The following is a 14,877-nucleotide window of genomic DNA, read 5'->3' on the forward strand; positions in this document are numbered from 1 at the left end:
CCCCACATAATTGACTTTTAGTAAAAGGATATAAGTAACTCCAATTTTTATGAATTGTAATTAACAAACAAAAATTTACATATTCAATTTTTTTCCATTCTAAGTTTTTTTTTTTTCCATAGTGGTTTACTTAGGGCATAGAGAAGACTGAAAGCTGATTGTGATCAGTTACACGAGTTTTAACCCAAAACCCCCCAAACATTCCGAGAGATATGTTCTGAGTGCCGGTGTGTTTTTGTTTTGTTTTCAGATTGTGCATGTTTTATTTGTGAAGGAAGAATGGCTCACGTAAAGATACACGCCTTGGTCCAGATCCGCAGCACCAGCCGGAGCAAACACACCCGCGCATCCCAGTGGAAGGAGGCGGTCATCGAAGTGGTGGAGAAAAAGCAGAAAGTGAACCTGGTGGTTTCTTTCAAGTTGGAAGAGAGGAGGAGGGTTTTCCCACTGGGCGATAATGTTACGGGTGTAACCGTTAGCGGGGAGCTGGGACTGTATCATCTGGATTTAACTCTGAAAGACGACACATCCTTACTCATTAACAAGCTGTCCTCTGCAGACGTTGAGCACTTGAAGTCATTTCTGGATTCGTCCACTCCGTGTGAGTTCCAGCAACCCATGGAGTCCGAGAGTAGTCAGGATGCTCTTGAAAGCAGTGATCCGTTTGGCGGCGAGCCCCAGGAAGCAGCCTGTGGGTCCCCGAGTACCGCTTCAGAAAGCGGGACACTGCTCTCCAGAAAGATGCCACTTTCTATGTCAAACACCACAGGCAGTCAGGCTGAGAAGAAGAGAGAAAAGCCAGGCAGAAAGAGGAAGACAGAGGTGGTGGCATCATCATCATCATCCAGTGTAGAAACAACAACCAAGGACATTCTCAAAGAAAATACTCCTGACCAAAAAAAGAAATCCCGGCGATATTACTCCAGGAACAGAGGAGCCAAAGCCGAGAAATCTGTGACCTTAAGAGAACAGGAAAAGCGCGGCAACTGGAAACTTGAACCTGCTTTCAATTCCAAATCCTATGGAAAGGCTACCTTAGATGGCACCATCCTTCCGATTGCGACGTGCTCCGATGACAGAGATGTGTCGATATTTGGCCTGGAGATCATAACCCATCACGGAGTCCAGTGTCTCCCTGATCCTTACCTGAATCAGCTGAAACGCGAAGGCTTCCCCAACCTGGGGAACACTTGTTACATGAACTCCATCCTTCAGTCTGTCTTCGGGATTCCGACCTTCGCCAAGGACTTACTCACTCAAGGTATCCCGTGGGAGAAAGTGTCCTACGACGACCTTATCATGCCGCTAAGCCAGCTTCTTGTCTTGAAAGACATTCGGGACATCGAGATCAAGGGAGAGCTACTCACCAGTGTGAAGAAGTCCATTTCCACCGTCGCAGACACATTCTCGGGCAACGAACAGAACGATGCCCATGAGTTTTTGAGCCTGTGTTTAGACCAGCTGAAACTGAACATGGAGAAAGTCAACGCCATGTGGGACACTGACGACAGGAACGCCTGCGCTGGGCCTGCCAACTCCAAAAGGTTTGTGTGTCCCGTTGGTGCTAATTTTGAGTTTGAGCTGCATAGCTCCATTGTCTGCGAAGGCTGTGGGGAGGCTACTCTCAAAACCGAGGTGAGCAATTACCTCTCCATCGACCTGCACCACGGCACGAAGACACACCCTCTGTCAATCCAGAAGTCTTTTGATCTTTTCTTTACACCAGAAAAAATCGAGCATAACTGTGAGAAGTGCAAGAACAAGAATTCCGTTCTCAAGTACACACTGAGGAGACTCCCCAGGGTCCTCATTGTTCATCTGAAACGCTACCAAGTTACCACTGACCTGCTGCCTGTGAAGAGTGAGCAGCCCGTCGAGATTTCTAAGTATTTAAATATATCTTCCCATTGCCATGAAGACAGGAAGCCGCCATTTCCCTTGGCCAGTACATCCCCAATGATCTCTCAAGGGATGATCCCTGGGATCTTCAGCCACTCCTTGTCATCTAAGAAGGTGACTTCAGTATCCTGCGACCCTATGATTTTACAGGTTGGATCCGGTGTGGATGCTGAAATACAAAGCTTCCAGATCATGTACGAGGATGAAGACTCAAATGACGACGACGACGACGACGACGACGACGAGGACGACGACGAGCAGCAGCAGAGAGACCTGGAAAGTGGTTCTATGCTGGAGCCGGAGCTTGTGAAGACAGAAAGCAGGATCCTCAGACAAAAGCCTGGCGCAATGATGGCTGACGGATACAGCTTCCTGCCTATGCTCTGTGAGCCCATGACCATCCATGATTCAGGTCTTACCGAGATGGGTCTTCAAGAGGTTCCAGAGAATCCAGAATTTAAGAACTATGAGAAGATCAACATCTATGGCAAGTCAGATGGCCGTGCTAACACTGAGTTGCCAAAACTCTACCAGAGTCACGGGGGTCGAATCAAGGGCCCATTCCTGCCAGCATCGCTTGCAAGTGTTAGTTCTCCGGAAGATCCAGACAAGGACCTGAGTAGGTCTCCAGAACTGCCAGAAGATGACCCGCACTCCTTTGCATTGAGCTCTGATGATTCCAAAGATGTGGAGATGGAAGAAGTGGATCTTCAGCACTACAGGCTTGTCAGTGTTGTCAGCCATTTTGGAAGCTCCCCAAATTCGGGCCATTACGTAAGCGATGTGTATGACTTTCAAAGGCAAGCTTGGCTCCTTTACAGTGACGTCCAAGTATTTGAGAGTTCAGATCCCTCCATCCAGGAGAACAGGCTCAACAGCGGATACATTTTCTTCTACATGCATAATGAGATTTTTGAGGAACTGTTGAAGAAGGCGACCGAGTGCAAGGTCCTTTGCACTTCTAAAGAGGAAAAGAGGGACATAGATTACTTCTCCACACTGCTTAACGGCCTTACATACATCCTGGAAGAATTCTAAATCCTGCTCAAGACAAAGAAGAGGCACACAGCTCAAGATGAAAGAAAACTCAGCAAAGAAACAACAAACGGACATAATTAGAACAGAAACGCCTGCCTGCCTCGCTGGCGCAGGCCACGCACCATTCTTTCCACAAGGCTAAATGGTGCTTTTCCTGTTTTGTGGTGGTTTTAATTTATTATTCACAGATGTTAAAGAAAGCTCATCATTTCGAGGGTACCATTCGTTAACGTAATAGGGGATCTAGAGAGATGGTGCAGTAGTTGAGAGTGTAAGATGCTCTTTATAGAGGACCCAGGCTGGATTTCCCAGTTCCTACGCTCGGTGCGAGTGTGAGCTAGGCGTGAGTGCGAGCTAGGCGCGAGTGCATGTGTCCTTGGAGGCAGGAGGCATGGGCTAGCCTGGGCTGGGGATGACAGGGGATGGTAAACCGCCTGACTCGGTGCTGGGAACTGAACTTGGGTCTTCTGCAAGGACGGTCCCCACTTCTAAACACTGAGCCGTCTCTGGGCTTTCTTTCCTTTCTAATTTTAGTGTGTGTGCTACGAGCAGAGCATGATGCTTTTTAAATGTTGTTCTGAGCCAGTACAGCACAGCAAGGAACTAATGAGTTCAAATGCTGGGGTTCAACGTCAGAAACAATACCAGTAGTTACTTAAAAATTTGAGAAACATTTATTTAGTGTGTGGAGTGTCCTATTAAATTTTAGTGTGTATATAAAATCGCTCGTGTCACCAGAGGCTCCTCGTTGGCCTTCCCTGAATACGCTGTTCCTTCGTCAGTTGATTAAAACATTGTTTTCCATATGTGTTGTGACTCATCGATGAGATCATATAGCTGCCCACCACCTGGATTTGTGCTTCTCAGAATTACAGGGTACATTAAAGTTACACAGGAAATGAAATAGTATTTACAAATTGAAAAGCACTCTAGGGTTCTGGGTAAAAACAGCTGCTACCAAGCCCCATGACCCAACTCTAATGAGTTGGCCTCTGACTCCACAAGTAAATGGATGAAATCTAACTTTCTAGGTTCCCTCATTTACTGTGTAGACAGTGCTCTGCCTTCTTGTACACATCAGAAGAGAGCACCAGAGCTCATCATAGATGCTTATGAGCCACCATGAGGCTGTTCGGAATTGAACTCAGGACTTCTGGAAGCCATCTCTCCTGCCCCTAAAATTTAATTCTTTGAGATCTCACTGTGGCTGGCTTGGGACTCTATATAGACCAGGCTACCCCTAAACTCAAGCCCTGCCCCTGCCCTGCCTCTTGGTGCTGGTATTGAAGGTCTGCACCACCATGGCTAACACAATGAAAAATTTAAAGCACTTTAAAGTGACAAATTGTTAAGGTTTAAATCAGGATTGACAGGAGAAAGTGGGTGGTTCAAGGCAGAGGGTAAGGCTGAGATCCTTATCCTGCAGGCGAGAGCTTCATTAGAAAACAGTAATTCCACAAACAGCACCGTGTGGTTCCAAAGAGAACCTCCAACTCGCCCCGTGCCATGAAGCAGTTAGTGTAGGGTATGCTTTCCCCTGACTCTGGGCTGCCAGGGAAGGCAGCCACAAGCTAGAGCCCCATTCACACGGGGTGTGTCCCCTCCTGAGACACCAACCCCACGTCTATTTCAAACATGAACAGTACAGAGCCACTTTCAAGGGTCTAGGGTCACGTGCAAGCGCGGGGATTTGAGTTCAAATCTCCAGCACCCACTTAAGCTGGTCATGGCCATCGATGCCCATGATTCTAGCACTGGACAGCAAAGGCAGATTCCAGAGCTCACTAGCCAACCAGCAGCCAACAAGGTAAGAGTATGGCTCGGTGGGACTTTAAAAAATGGAAAGTGGGGGAAGGAAGCACTCTGTTTTCTGGCTTTCATGTGCACATGGACCAGAGTGCAAGCATCGCACAAGGATTTTCCAAATTCTTCTCTGGGCCTGGAGAAATGGTTAAGATTACTTTGTACTCTTTCAGAGGCCGCAGGTTCAATTCCTAGTATCCACATGGGTTCACACCATCTATAGCTTCAGTTCCAGAGGAGCAAATGGCCTCTTCTGGCTTAGTAGTATGCATACAAACACCTATCTGTAATATAAACATTGCTTAATTTTACCTTCAGAGGAGTACCATATATTCATAGCCTGTGGCTAATCTTAAAAAGCTGATAAAGTTCACTGTTGATATACTATATAAGAGCATGTACAAAAGTTTAGAAGATTTTGAGGTTCTAAGAATTACTAGCTGGAGAGATTGATGCTCACTGAGGCTTGAGAGCACTGGCTGCTCCTCCGGGTGAGCCCAGGTTGGAATCCCAGCACCCACATGGCAGCTCCCAACTCTCTGGAACTCCAGTTCCAAGGGATCTGACACCCTCACACAGACATGCATGTAAGCGAAACACCAATGCACACAAAATAAATGTACATAAATTATTGGAAAGACATCTAATTTGGGTTGGCGAAATGGCAGAGCGGTTAAGAACACAGGGTGCTTTATTCAGAGGTCCTGAGTTCGATTCCCAGCCACTATACATATGGTGGCCCGGGAACAGCTGTAAAGGGATCTGACACCCTCTTCTGGTATGTAGGTATACATGCAGACAGCACTCCTCCATTAAATAAATGAATTAAATACTAAAAACCTGGCAATTTATAAAATATGGGGCAAAATTAAGTGAGGGTGATCTGGGGGAAAGACGTCCCGGAGAGCAGTTCTGAGCCTGTGGGCTTTGACCCCGTTGGGTGGGGTTCATTAGGGAGCTTTTCGCAGAGGATCAGATAGATAGGCAACGTTTTGAGAGCAAGCATAAGAAACTTATCTAAATACTTCCACTTCATTTTCAGGCTCCATTCAGTCATCGGGGACTAACCTCATTGTCCCCAGGGAAGCTGGGACTTCCCCACAGCTGACCAGCTTCTGTTGTAAGGAAACAGTTGTCTGGGTCCAAACAGCTCAAGAACAATTCCATCTTGCTAGCAGGGTCATACACGCCAACTTCATGTTCCCAGGCCCAGGAACCTACTCCTAACCTGTTTGGTGAAAACTCCCTTGCTTAAGCCCTTGTGTCAAATGTGGTAGAGTAATGCTACAGCCTACCCCATCCTCTGGATTTGTGGTCTTGTCCTTTAAATGAATATGTTGTACAATTTCTCTTCTGATCGCAGTTCAGCTTCTGAGTCTGTTCTTTGGCTGTGATTGATCAATAGTGGCTTAATTACAATAAATGTTTTTCATCTGCATTGATCTGGTGTTTGACTCATTGGATTTATGTTGTGTTTTTTTGTATTTTTTTTTTTTCCGAGACAGGGTTTCTCTGTGTAGCCCTGGCTGTCCTGGAACTCCCTTTAGACCAGGCTGGCCTCGAACTCAGAAATCTGCCTGCTTCTGCCTCCCAAAAGGCATGGGCCACCACCGCCTGGCTTATGTTGTGTTTAAATGTACTCCACAACACATCAGATATTTACATTATGATACACAACAGTAGCAAAATTACTTATGAAACAGTAATAAAGTTATGGTTGGGGGTCACTACAACATGAGGAACTGTATGAAAAAGTTGCTCTAGACTTTGCTTACAATTAAAAATAATTATTTTTTAGCAAGATTTTTTTTAGGTCTCAGGGGACTGAGGACATAACTACTTTGATAGAGTGCTTATTTAACTTCATACGAAGTTCTCCGTCCTGTCCTAACCACCACATAAGCCAGGTGTAACCGTGGATAAACTTATAATCACAGCATTTAGGACATGGGGGTGGGGGAGGATAAAGAGTTCAAGGGTTTTTGTTTTGTTTTGTTTTTTGGGGGGGGGGTTGTTTTTTGAGACAGGGTTTCTCTGTGTAGCCCTGGCTGTCCTGGAACTCACTCTGTAGACCAGGCTGGCCTCCGACTTAGAAATCCTCCTGCCTCTGCCTCCCAAGTGCTGGGATTAAAGGCGTGCGCCACCACTGCCTGACAAATTAAAACAATCTCAAGTAATAATAGCAATAGGTATGTCTAAGCCGTGACGCTCGGTCTGTGACCTTATTTTAGACAAAGACTAAGAAAACCTCTTGGGGAGGGAGTGATCTGGTTGTAAGCAGAGAAAGAACTACGGTACCCAGAAGATACAGCATGCTTGCGGCTCTGCAGTCTCCGTGCGATGATGTCATCCTGTGTCAGCGTTTAGTCCACGCCCACTGTGGGAGTGTTAGCTGCATCCCTGTTTGGCTCGGGGAGAGGACAAGGGGTGCATAGGCAAACCTAGACACTGCAGGGAACCGAGCTGGGCTCTGTGACCTTCGCATAACAGCCAGCAGCCAAAGTCGCATGCCCCAGGCAAAGAGACCTGGGCGGCTGCAGAGCTCTTGGGATTACCGGCTCTGCTGCTGCTTGCAGAGTCGCAGGATGGCGGCAGCACTAGTGGACACCCAGCAGATGGGAGATTTTTGATGCTTCCTTAAGTTTTGGAGAGCCTGACAATCAAGAGAGCCTGTAGTTTATAATTGTGTTTGTTTAGGAAAAGTGGATCCGCATGGCCACCCAGTTTATCCCCAGTCTTAGGGTGAGGCTTCAAAGCCCGGATAAAAAGCTGAAGTGCCTACTAAATGTAACAACGCAGACCGGGCTGGGAGGGTGTCTAAGCAACCCACACCCTTATGGGTCACCACGAGTTGCTGGCTGGCATACCCCACCCAGCCCTGAACTCCCCAAGCCCTGGAGCTGGGCTGACCTTCCCCCAGCTGCCCTTCCCTTTACAGTCTAGCCAGCTTGGTTATCCCTGCTCTTTCGGGCCTCTTGGCTGCTGCCCCTTTCCCCTCACACTCCCGGTCTCTGTTCCTTCCTCTTCTCAGGTGGCTCGGGGTCATGGACTCTTCCGGTGTTTCTGTCTCTAGCTGTGCTCTCCCACACATCTATCGTCTTCTATTCCTGCACAAACATCATGACCAAGAAGCAAGTTGGGCGGGGGGAAGGATTTATTGAGCTTACACTTCCATGTTGCAGTTCATCACTAAAGGAAGTCAGGACTGGAACTCAAGCAGGTCAGGGAGAAGGAGCTGATTCAGGGGTCATGGAGGAATGTTCCTTACTGGCTTGCTTCCCCTGGCTTGCTCAGCCTGCTCTCTTATAGAATCCAAGACCATCAGCCCAGGGATGGCACCACTCACAAGGGGGCCTCCCCCTTGATCACTAATTGAGAAAATGCCCCAGAGCTGGATCTCATGGAGGCACTTCCCCAACTGAAGCTCCTTCGTCTGTGACAACTCCAGCCTGTGTCAAGTTGACACACAAAACCAGCCAGTACATCTATGATAAATGTTCTCTTCCACCGTCCCTATGAGCAGTCGTGTCTTTTCCCTTTATTTCTTTTTCCACTGCTCTCCCATTTCCTGGGCACAGGCGGCAGCCAGCAGTTCAGTTGCCGGCGTCCCCGGAGGTCTTACACTCGGGATAGCTCAGTACCTGGGGTGGCCTGTCTCCCCTGGCTAGGGACAAAGATGGCAACTCCACCTTCGCTACAGGGCAGATTATCAGCTTCTATCATGGGAAATATTGATGCCATATTTCTTTCTCTTTCTTTCTTTCTTTCTTTCTTTCTTTCTTTCTTTCTTTCTTTCTTTCTTTCTTTCTTTCTTTCTTTCTTTCTCTTTCTTTCTTTCTTTCTTTCTTTCTTTCTTTCTTTCTTTCTTTCTTTCTTTCTTTCTTAGATATTTTCTTTATTCACATTTCAAATGCTATACTCTTTCCTCTTTCCTCTGAAAACCCCCCTATCCCTTCCCCCCTCCCCCTGCTCACTAACCCACCCACTCCTGCTTCCCTGACCTGGCATTCCCCTACTCTGGGGCAATGAGTCTTCATGTGTACAAGAGCCTCTCCTCTCATTGATGTCCAACAAGGCCATCCTCTGTTACCCTTGTGGCTGGAGCCATGGGTCCCTCCATGTGTACTCTTTGGTTGGTGGTTAAGTCACTGGGAACTCTAGGGTTACTGGTTGGGTCATATCATTGTTCCTCCTATGGGGGTGTAAGCCCATTCAGCTCCTTGGGTCCTTTCTCTAGCTCCTCTGTTGGGGAACCTGCGCTCAGTCCAATGGTTGACTGATAGCATCCCCCTCTGTGTTTGTCAGGCACTGGCAGAGCCTCTCAGGAGACAGCCATATCAGGCTTCTGTCAGCAAGCACCTGTTGGCATCCACAATAGTGTCTGGGTTTGGTAACTGTATATGGGATGGATCTCCAGGAGGGGCAGTCTCTGGATGGTCTTTCCTTCAGTCTCTGCTCTACACTTTGTCTCTGAATTTCCTCCTGGGTATTTTATACCTTATCTAAGAAGGACCAAAGTATCCACACTTTGGTCTTCCTTCTTAAGCTTCATGTGGTCTGTGAATTATATCTTGGGATAAATCCTAAACTTCTGGGCTAATATCAACTCAGCTATTAAAAACAATGAATTCGGATTACCAGGACAGAAAAGTGGAAGGGGATTGGTTGGGGAACGGGCGGAGGAAAGAGGGCTTATGGGACTTATGGGGAGGAGGGAACTGGGAAAGGGGAAAACATTTGGAATGTAAACAAAGAATATAGAAAATAAAAAAATGAATTCATGAAATTCTTAGGGAAATGGATGGAACTAGAAGATATCATCCTTGGTGAAGTAACCCAATCACAAAAGAACACACATGGAATATTCTGTCTGATGCCATATCTTTTAAAAGCTTGAAAAGCTAAAAATCATATACTCCATATGCTCATTTTCAAAACTATACTGCATCTGTATTTAAGACTTACTAAACCCAACCCTATAGATAGCAGTAGCAGATGTGATGTATTAATGTTTTGTACCCACATAAACACAGGAACCATTTTTTTTTTAACAGACAAGCCTCAGAGAGATTTGGTTCTTTTCCAGAGCCACAGGTCTCCAACACTGACAAGCTAAGGAAGTGAATGTATATCATCAACTTGAGATCAGTATGTCCTCAGGCTTTGTAGCAAGGTCGCATTACAAGCCTCTCAGGTTGTGGTGGTAGAGGTGGGTGGATCTTCTGTAAGGCTGAGGCCAACCTGGTTCGTAGGGAGACTCCCAAGGCCATTGAAGAGCCACACAGTAAGGCCCAGGCTCACAGAATAAATAATCAAAGCAAAAGCAAAACGACTGGGCTTATGGTTTCCACGAAGGCACCCAATTCTCACAACTTTCCTCTGGGCGCCTTGCCCTTGGTGATGATACAAATGGACCCTGCACATGTGAGTACAAGGGTTTACACTCCTTACACACCCCAGTTAATCCCAGATGTCTTGAGCACCCCCATATAGAGAAACGTGGGAGCTGGAGAGAAAGCTCAGCAGGTAAGGCCACACCCCACTCCTACAGAGAAGTTCCATTCTTAGCACCGTGTCAGCCTCTCCACTCCAGGAGAGCCAGTACCCCCGTTTCGCTTCCACAGGCACCAGCACGCACGTGGCACAGACACACAGATGTGTTAGTCAGAATTCTCTAGAGTCACAGAACTTACGGAAAATCTCTATATATTAAGGGAATTTGTTATAATGACTTAGTCTGCAGTTAATGACTTAACTGCAACAATGGACTGCTGTGAAGGGGAAGTCTAAGAATCTAGGAGCTGCTCCGTCCATGAGACTGGTTGTTTCAGCCGGTCTTCTGTATGAACTAGAATTCTGATGTAAGTTCCAACAGATGTGCTGGCAGCTAAGTGCAAGCAGACAAAGTAGAGAGAGCATTCCTTCTTCCGGCGTCCTTTTGTAGGCCTCCAGAAGACGGTGTGGCCCAGATCAGCAGTGTGTACCAGCGCACCTGGGTTTGGAACTTGCTCTGTACCAGGCTGACCTTGAACTCAGAGACCTGCTTGCCTCCGTCTCCTGAGATTAGAGGTATGTCCTACCTTGCCTGGGCCTAAGTGTTTCATGGCTGCTATTGTCTCAACATCTGGATCAAAAGAATGTGTGACCCCATGTCAAGATCCAGGTCAGAAGCCTGTGTCTTCCAGCCTCAAAATCTGCATCATAGGTGTGCCCTCCATTTCTGAACTGTAGTTCATTCCAGACGTAGTCAGGTTGACAGCCAGTAATAGCCATCACAACAGACTTAAACAGAAATTAACAATAAATTTTAAAAATATTTTTAAAGAGATGAGTATGGCCAGGTGGTGGCAGCACACACCTTTAATCCCAGCACTCAGGAGGCAGAGGCAGGTGGACCTTTGAGTTTCAGGCCAGCCTGGTCTACAGAGCAAGTTCCAGGTTAGCCAGGGCTACACAGGAAAACCCTGTCTCAAAAGCAAAACAAAACGAACAAAAAAGTTGGGCAGTTTAATCTTAGCACTCGGGGCAGAGGCAGGTGGATCTCTATGTTAGTTCAAGGCTAGCCTGGGCTATGTGCTGAGCTCTGGGGAAGCTACAGCTACACAGGAAGATTCGGTCTTAAAAACTAGAATACACTTAGGAAAGATGATATCTTGAGATTCCTTCCCGTCCATTTCTTCTCTGTGTCAGAAGACTGTGGGGCTCTCCAGACCTAGGGTCCGACATTTTGTCTTGGGTTATAGTAAGAGCGTCTCCTTTTTGACAGCCGATGGGCAAAATGTACCAATGAATCCTGGGCACAGAACCTAGAATCTTTTAATTTTTAAAGAAGAAACACAATTGCGGGCTTCGAGGAACTGCAAACCTTTGTCCTATGCTGCGGGGATAGGAAACACTGGCTGAGGACGGCTACAGACACACAGATGCCATGTTTGGGGTGAGGGGCTGAGGGGCGTCTCTGTCTGAGAGAAGGGGAAGCTGGGGGTGATCTAAGAAAAAGAAAGCAATGATGTAACCCAGGCCTAAGAAGCTCCCTGTCGGGCAGGGGAGATGGCTCAGACAGCACGGTGGCTGCTGCGAAGCCTTAGGGCCCCAGTTCAATCCATGGGATGGAAGATGAGACGACCCCTCCCAACACACACACACTCACACACACACTCACACACACACTCACATTCAACACTCACACACTCACACACTCACACACTCACACACACACACACTCAGTCACACACACATGCACACACACACATTCAACACTCACACACACTCACATACACATGCACACACACACACTCAGTCACACACATGCACACACACACTCACACACACATTCAACACACACTCAGTCACACACACACTCACACACACATGCACACACACACATTCAACACTCATACACACTCAGTCACACACACATACTAAGTCACACACACACATGCACAAAAACACTCACACACACATTCAACACACACACTCTCACTCACACACACACACACATTCAACACACACACACTCTCATACACACACTCACTCACACACACACTCACATACACACACATTCAACACTCACACACTCAAACACCCACACTCAGTCACACACACACATGCACACACACACACTCACACACATTCAACACACTCACACACTCTCACACACACACACACACTCACACACACACACACTCACCCACACCCCCCCACACTCACTTACACACTCTCACACACACACTCACTCACTCACTCACTCACACTCTCACACACCCACACACTCACCCACACTCACCCATATTCACCCACACAACCACATGTTCACACATGCACTCTTTCACACACACACTCACACACACACACACATGCACACATTCAACACCCACATACCCACACACACTCACTCTCACCCACACACCCACACACACTCACACACACACTCTCACACACCCCCACACACTCACACACACACTCTCACACACACACACACTCTCTCTCACACTCACACACACACACTCACCCACACACCCACACTCACCCATAGTCACCCACACAACCACACATGCTCACACATGCACTCTTTCACACACACACTCACACATACACACACACACATGCACACATTCAACACCCACACACCCACACACACTCACTCTCACCCACACACCCACACACACTCACACACACACTCTCACACACACACTCTCTCTCACACTCACACATACACACTCACAAATATAAAAAGAGAAAGACAGCAGACATGCTGCTCTAACTTCAGAAGGTGTTTTTGAATTGAAGCTGCCTACATTTTAGGATCTGCAGGAGTGAGCACATTTGAAAGGTGAAAAGAGTCGGGGTGGCCTCCAGGTTCGCGGTCTCTGGGAAGGTGAATGGACGCTTCACGAGCTGTGACTGAGCATGCAGTGTGAGAACCCTTCCTGGGGAATATCAAGAGCGAGGCGTTGTAGGAGTTTTAGGATGGGGTTTTGTGTGGTTATTTGCTTGCTTTGCGATACGAGTGTTCTAGAGACTACTATTTTCAGGGGTTCGGGTGCGAGATATATGCATGGAGTTTGGTCTGTGGGCTGGAGTGCACCTGCGGAGTGAAAAATGGAGGCAGCATCCCTGCTGCAGCGATAGCATCCCTGTGGTTCAGGGGAGAGAGGGCTGAGACCCAAGTCTCTCTGTTGGGCACATGGATGGCGCTGTTAAAAGTTACAGAGTCCGCTGGGTGTAAAGTCTTGGGAGAGGCGTGCGATTGGATTTTACATGAGACTTTGATCCTGACCACTGGTTAAGAGGCAGGGTGCACGCTGCAGGAGCTGGGGCGGCCACGGCTATGTGACAGCATCCTTCCGCAGGCTTGAGGGGCTGGCTGAGAAGTGAGAAAAGAGCCAGATGTGATGACCTTCAAAGTAAGGCTTCAGGCCTGGCCTACAGGACTCTGGGGCTGGCTGGGATGCGGGATACATTTGCCACATGCCACCTGTTTCTAGCAAGCTATGAGATGGTAGGAAGGTCAGTTGTAGGAATGAAAGACCTGGGCTTGTCGGTGAAGGGCAGCTCAAAAAGGAATGTGCAGGGAGGAGAGACTGAGCGTGGAGCTAACTGCAGATCCTGACTTTGGAGACATAAGAAAGAAGGACAAGTCTGGGCTCGGTTGCAACGACGCAGGAATTAGGGGGCTGTAGCGTAGCTGGCGGACCAGGGGAGGTGAAGAGCTACACAGCAGGTCAACGGTGTTAAAGGATGACTGATCACACAAGCACGGAAAAGCACCGGTGCGACCGCACCCTGCAGCTCTCAACCACGTTGGGGAGATGGTGGATGGGGAACAGGATTAAAACCTAGAGGGAGGACAGCAGGGAGGATGGTGGGGCTGTGATGGTACCTGAGGGACTTGCAATTATGAGTGGGATGAAGCGATGACAGGATGTTCTAGTACACACACACACACACACACACACACACACATATATACATACACACACATATACATACATACACACATATACATACACACATATACATATATACATACACACATATACCTATGTCTTAGTCAGGGTTTCTATTCCTGCACAAACATCATGACCAAGAAACAAGTTGGGGAGGAAAGGGTTTATTGAGCTTACACTTCCATGTTGCAGTTCATCACTAAAGGAAGTCAGGACTGGAACTCAAGCAGGTCAGGAAACAGGAGCTGATGCAGAGGCCATGGAGGGATGTTCCTTACTGGCTTGCTTCCCCTGGCTTGCTCAGCCTGCTCTCTTATAGAACCCAAGAGCACCAGTCCAGGGATGGCACCACACACAAGAGGCCCTCCCCACTTGATCACTAATTGAGAAAATGCCCCAGAGCTGGATCTCATGGAGGCACTTCCCCAACTGAAGCTCCTTTCTCTGTGATAACTCCAACCTGTGTCAAGTTGACACATAAAACCAGCCAGTACAATTGACCCCTTGTCAACTTGACACACAAACATATCACTATTAGGCCTCAACCCTTACTTTCTTATTCATCTCCAATATTTAAATTACTTTAAAAGTCCCACAGTCTTTGCATATTAAAAGTTCAATCACTTTAAAATGTCCAATATCTTTAAAATTCAAAGTCTTTTAAAAATTAACTGTGGGCTCCACTAAA

The 14,877-nt window shown here is 47.4% G+C and overlaps 1 protein-coding gene across 1 annotated transcript; it reads left to right on the top strand.

Moving 5' to 3' along the window:
- Window positions 1–279: 279 nt before the first annotated feature.
- On the top strand, window positions 280–2,937 carry LOC127684201 (ubiquitin carboxyl-terminal hydrolase 29). Its single transcript, XM_052181166.1, has one exon. It carries the CDS (start codon window positions 280–282, stop codon window positions 2,935–2,937), a length of 2,658 nt encoding a protein of 885 aa, XP_052037126.1.
- Window positions 2,938–14,877: the final 11,940 nt, after the last annotated feature.

The sequence above is a fragment of the Apodemus sylvaticus genome, chromosome 1 (assembly GCF_947179515.1).
Source record: "Apodemus sylvaticus chromosome 1, mApoSyl1.1, whole genome shotgun sequence".
NCBI lineage: Eukaryota > Metazoa > Chordata > Mammalia > Rodentia > Muridae > Apodemus > Apodemus sylvaticus.

Bases quoted from the DNA above. Each gene is read 5' to 3' on its own strand.
- LOC127684201 (XM_052181166.1), top strand. From the start codon at position 280: ATGGCTCACGTAAAGATACACGCCTTGGTCCAGATCCGCAGCACCAGC.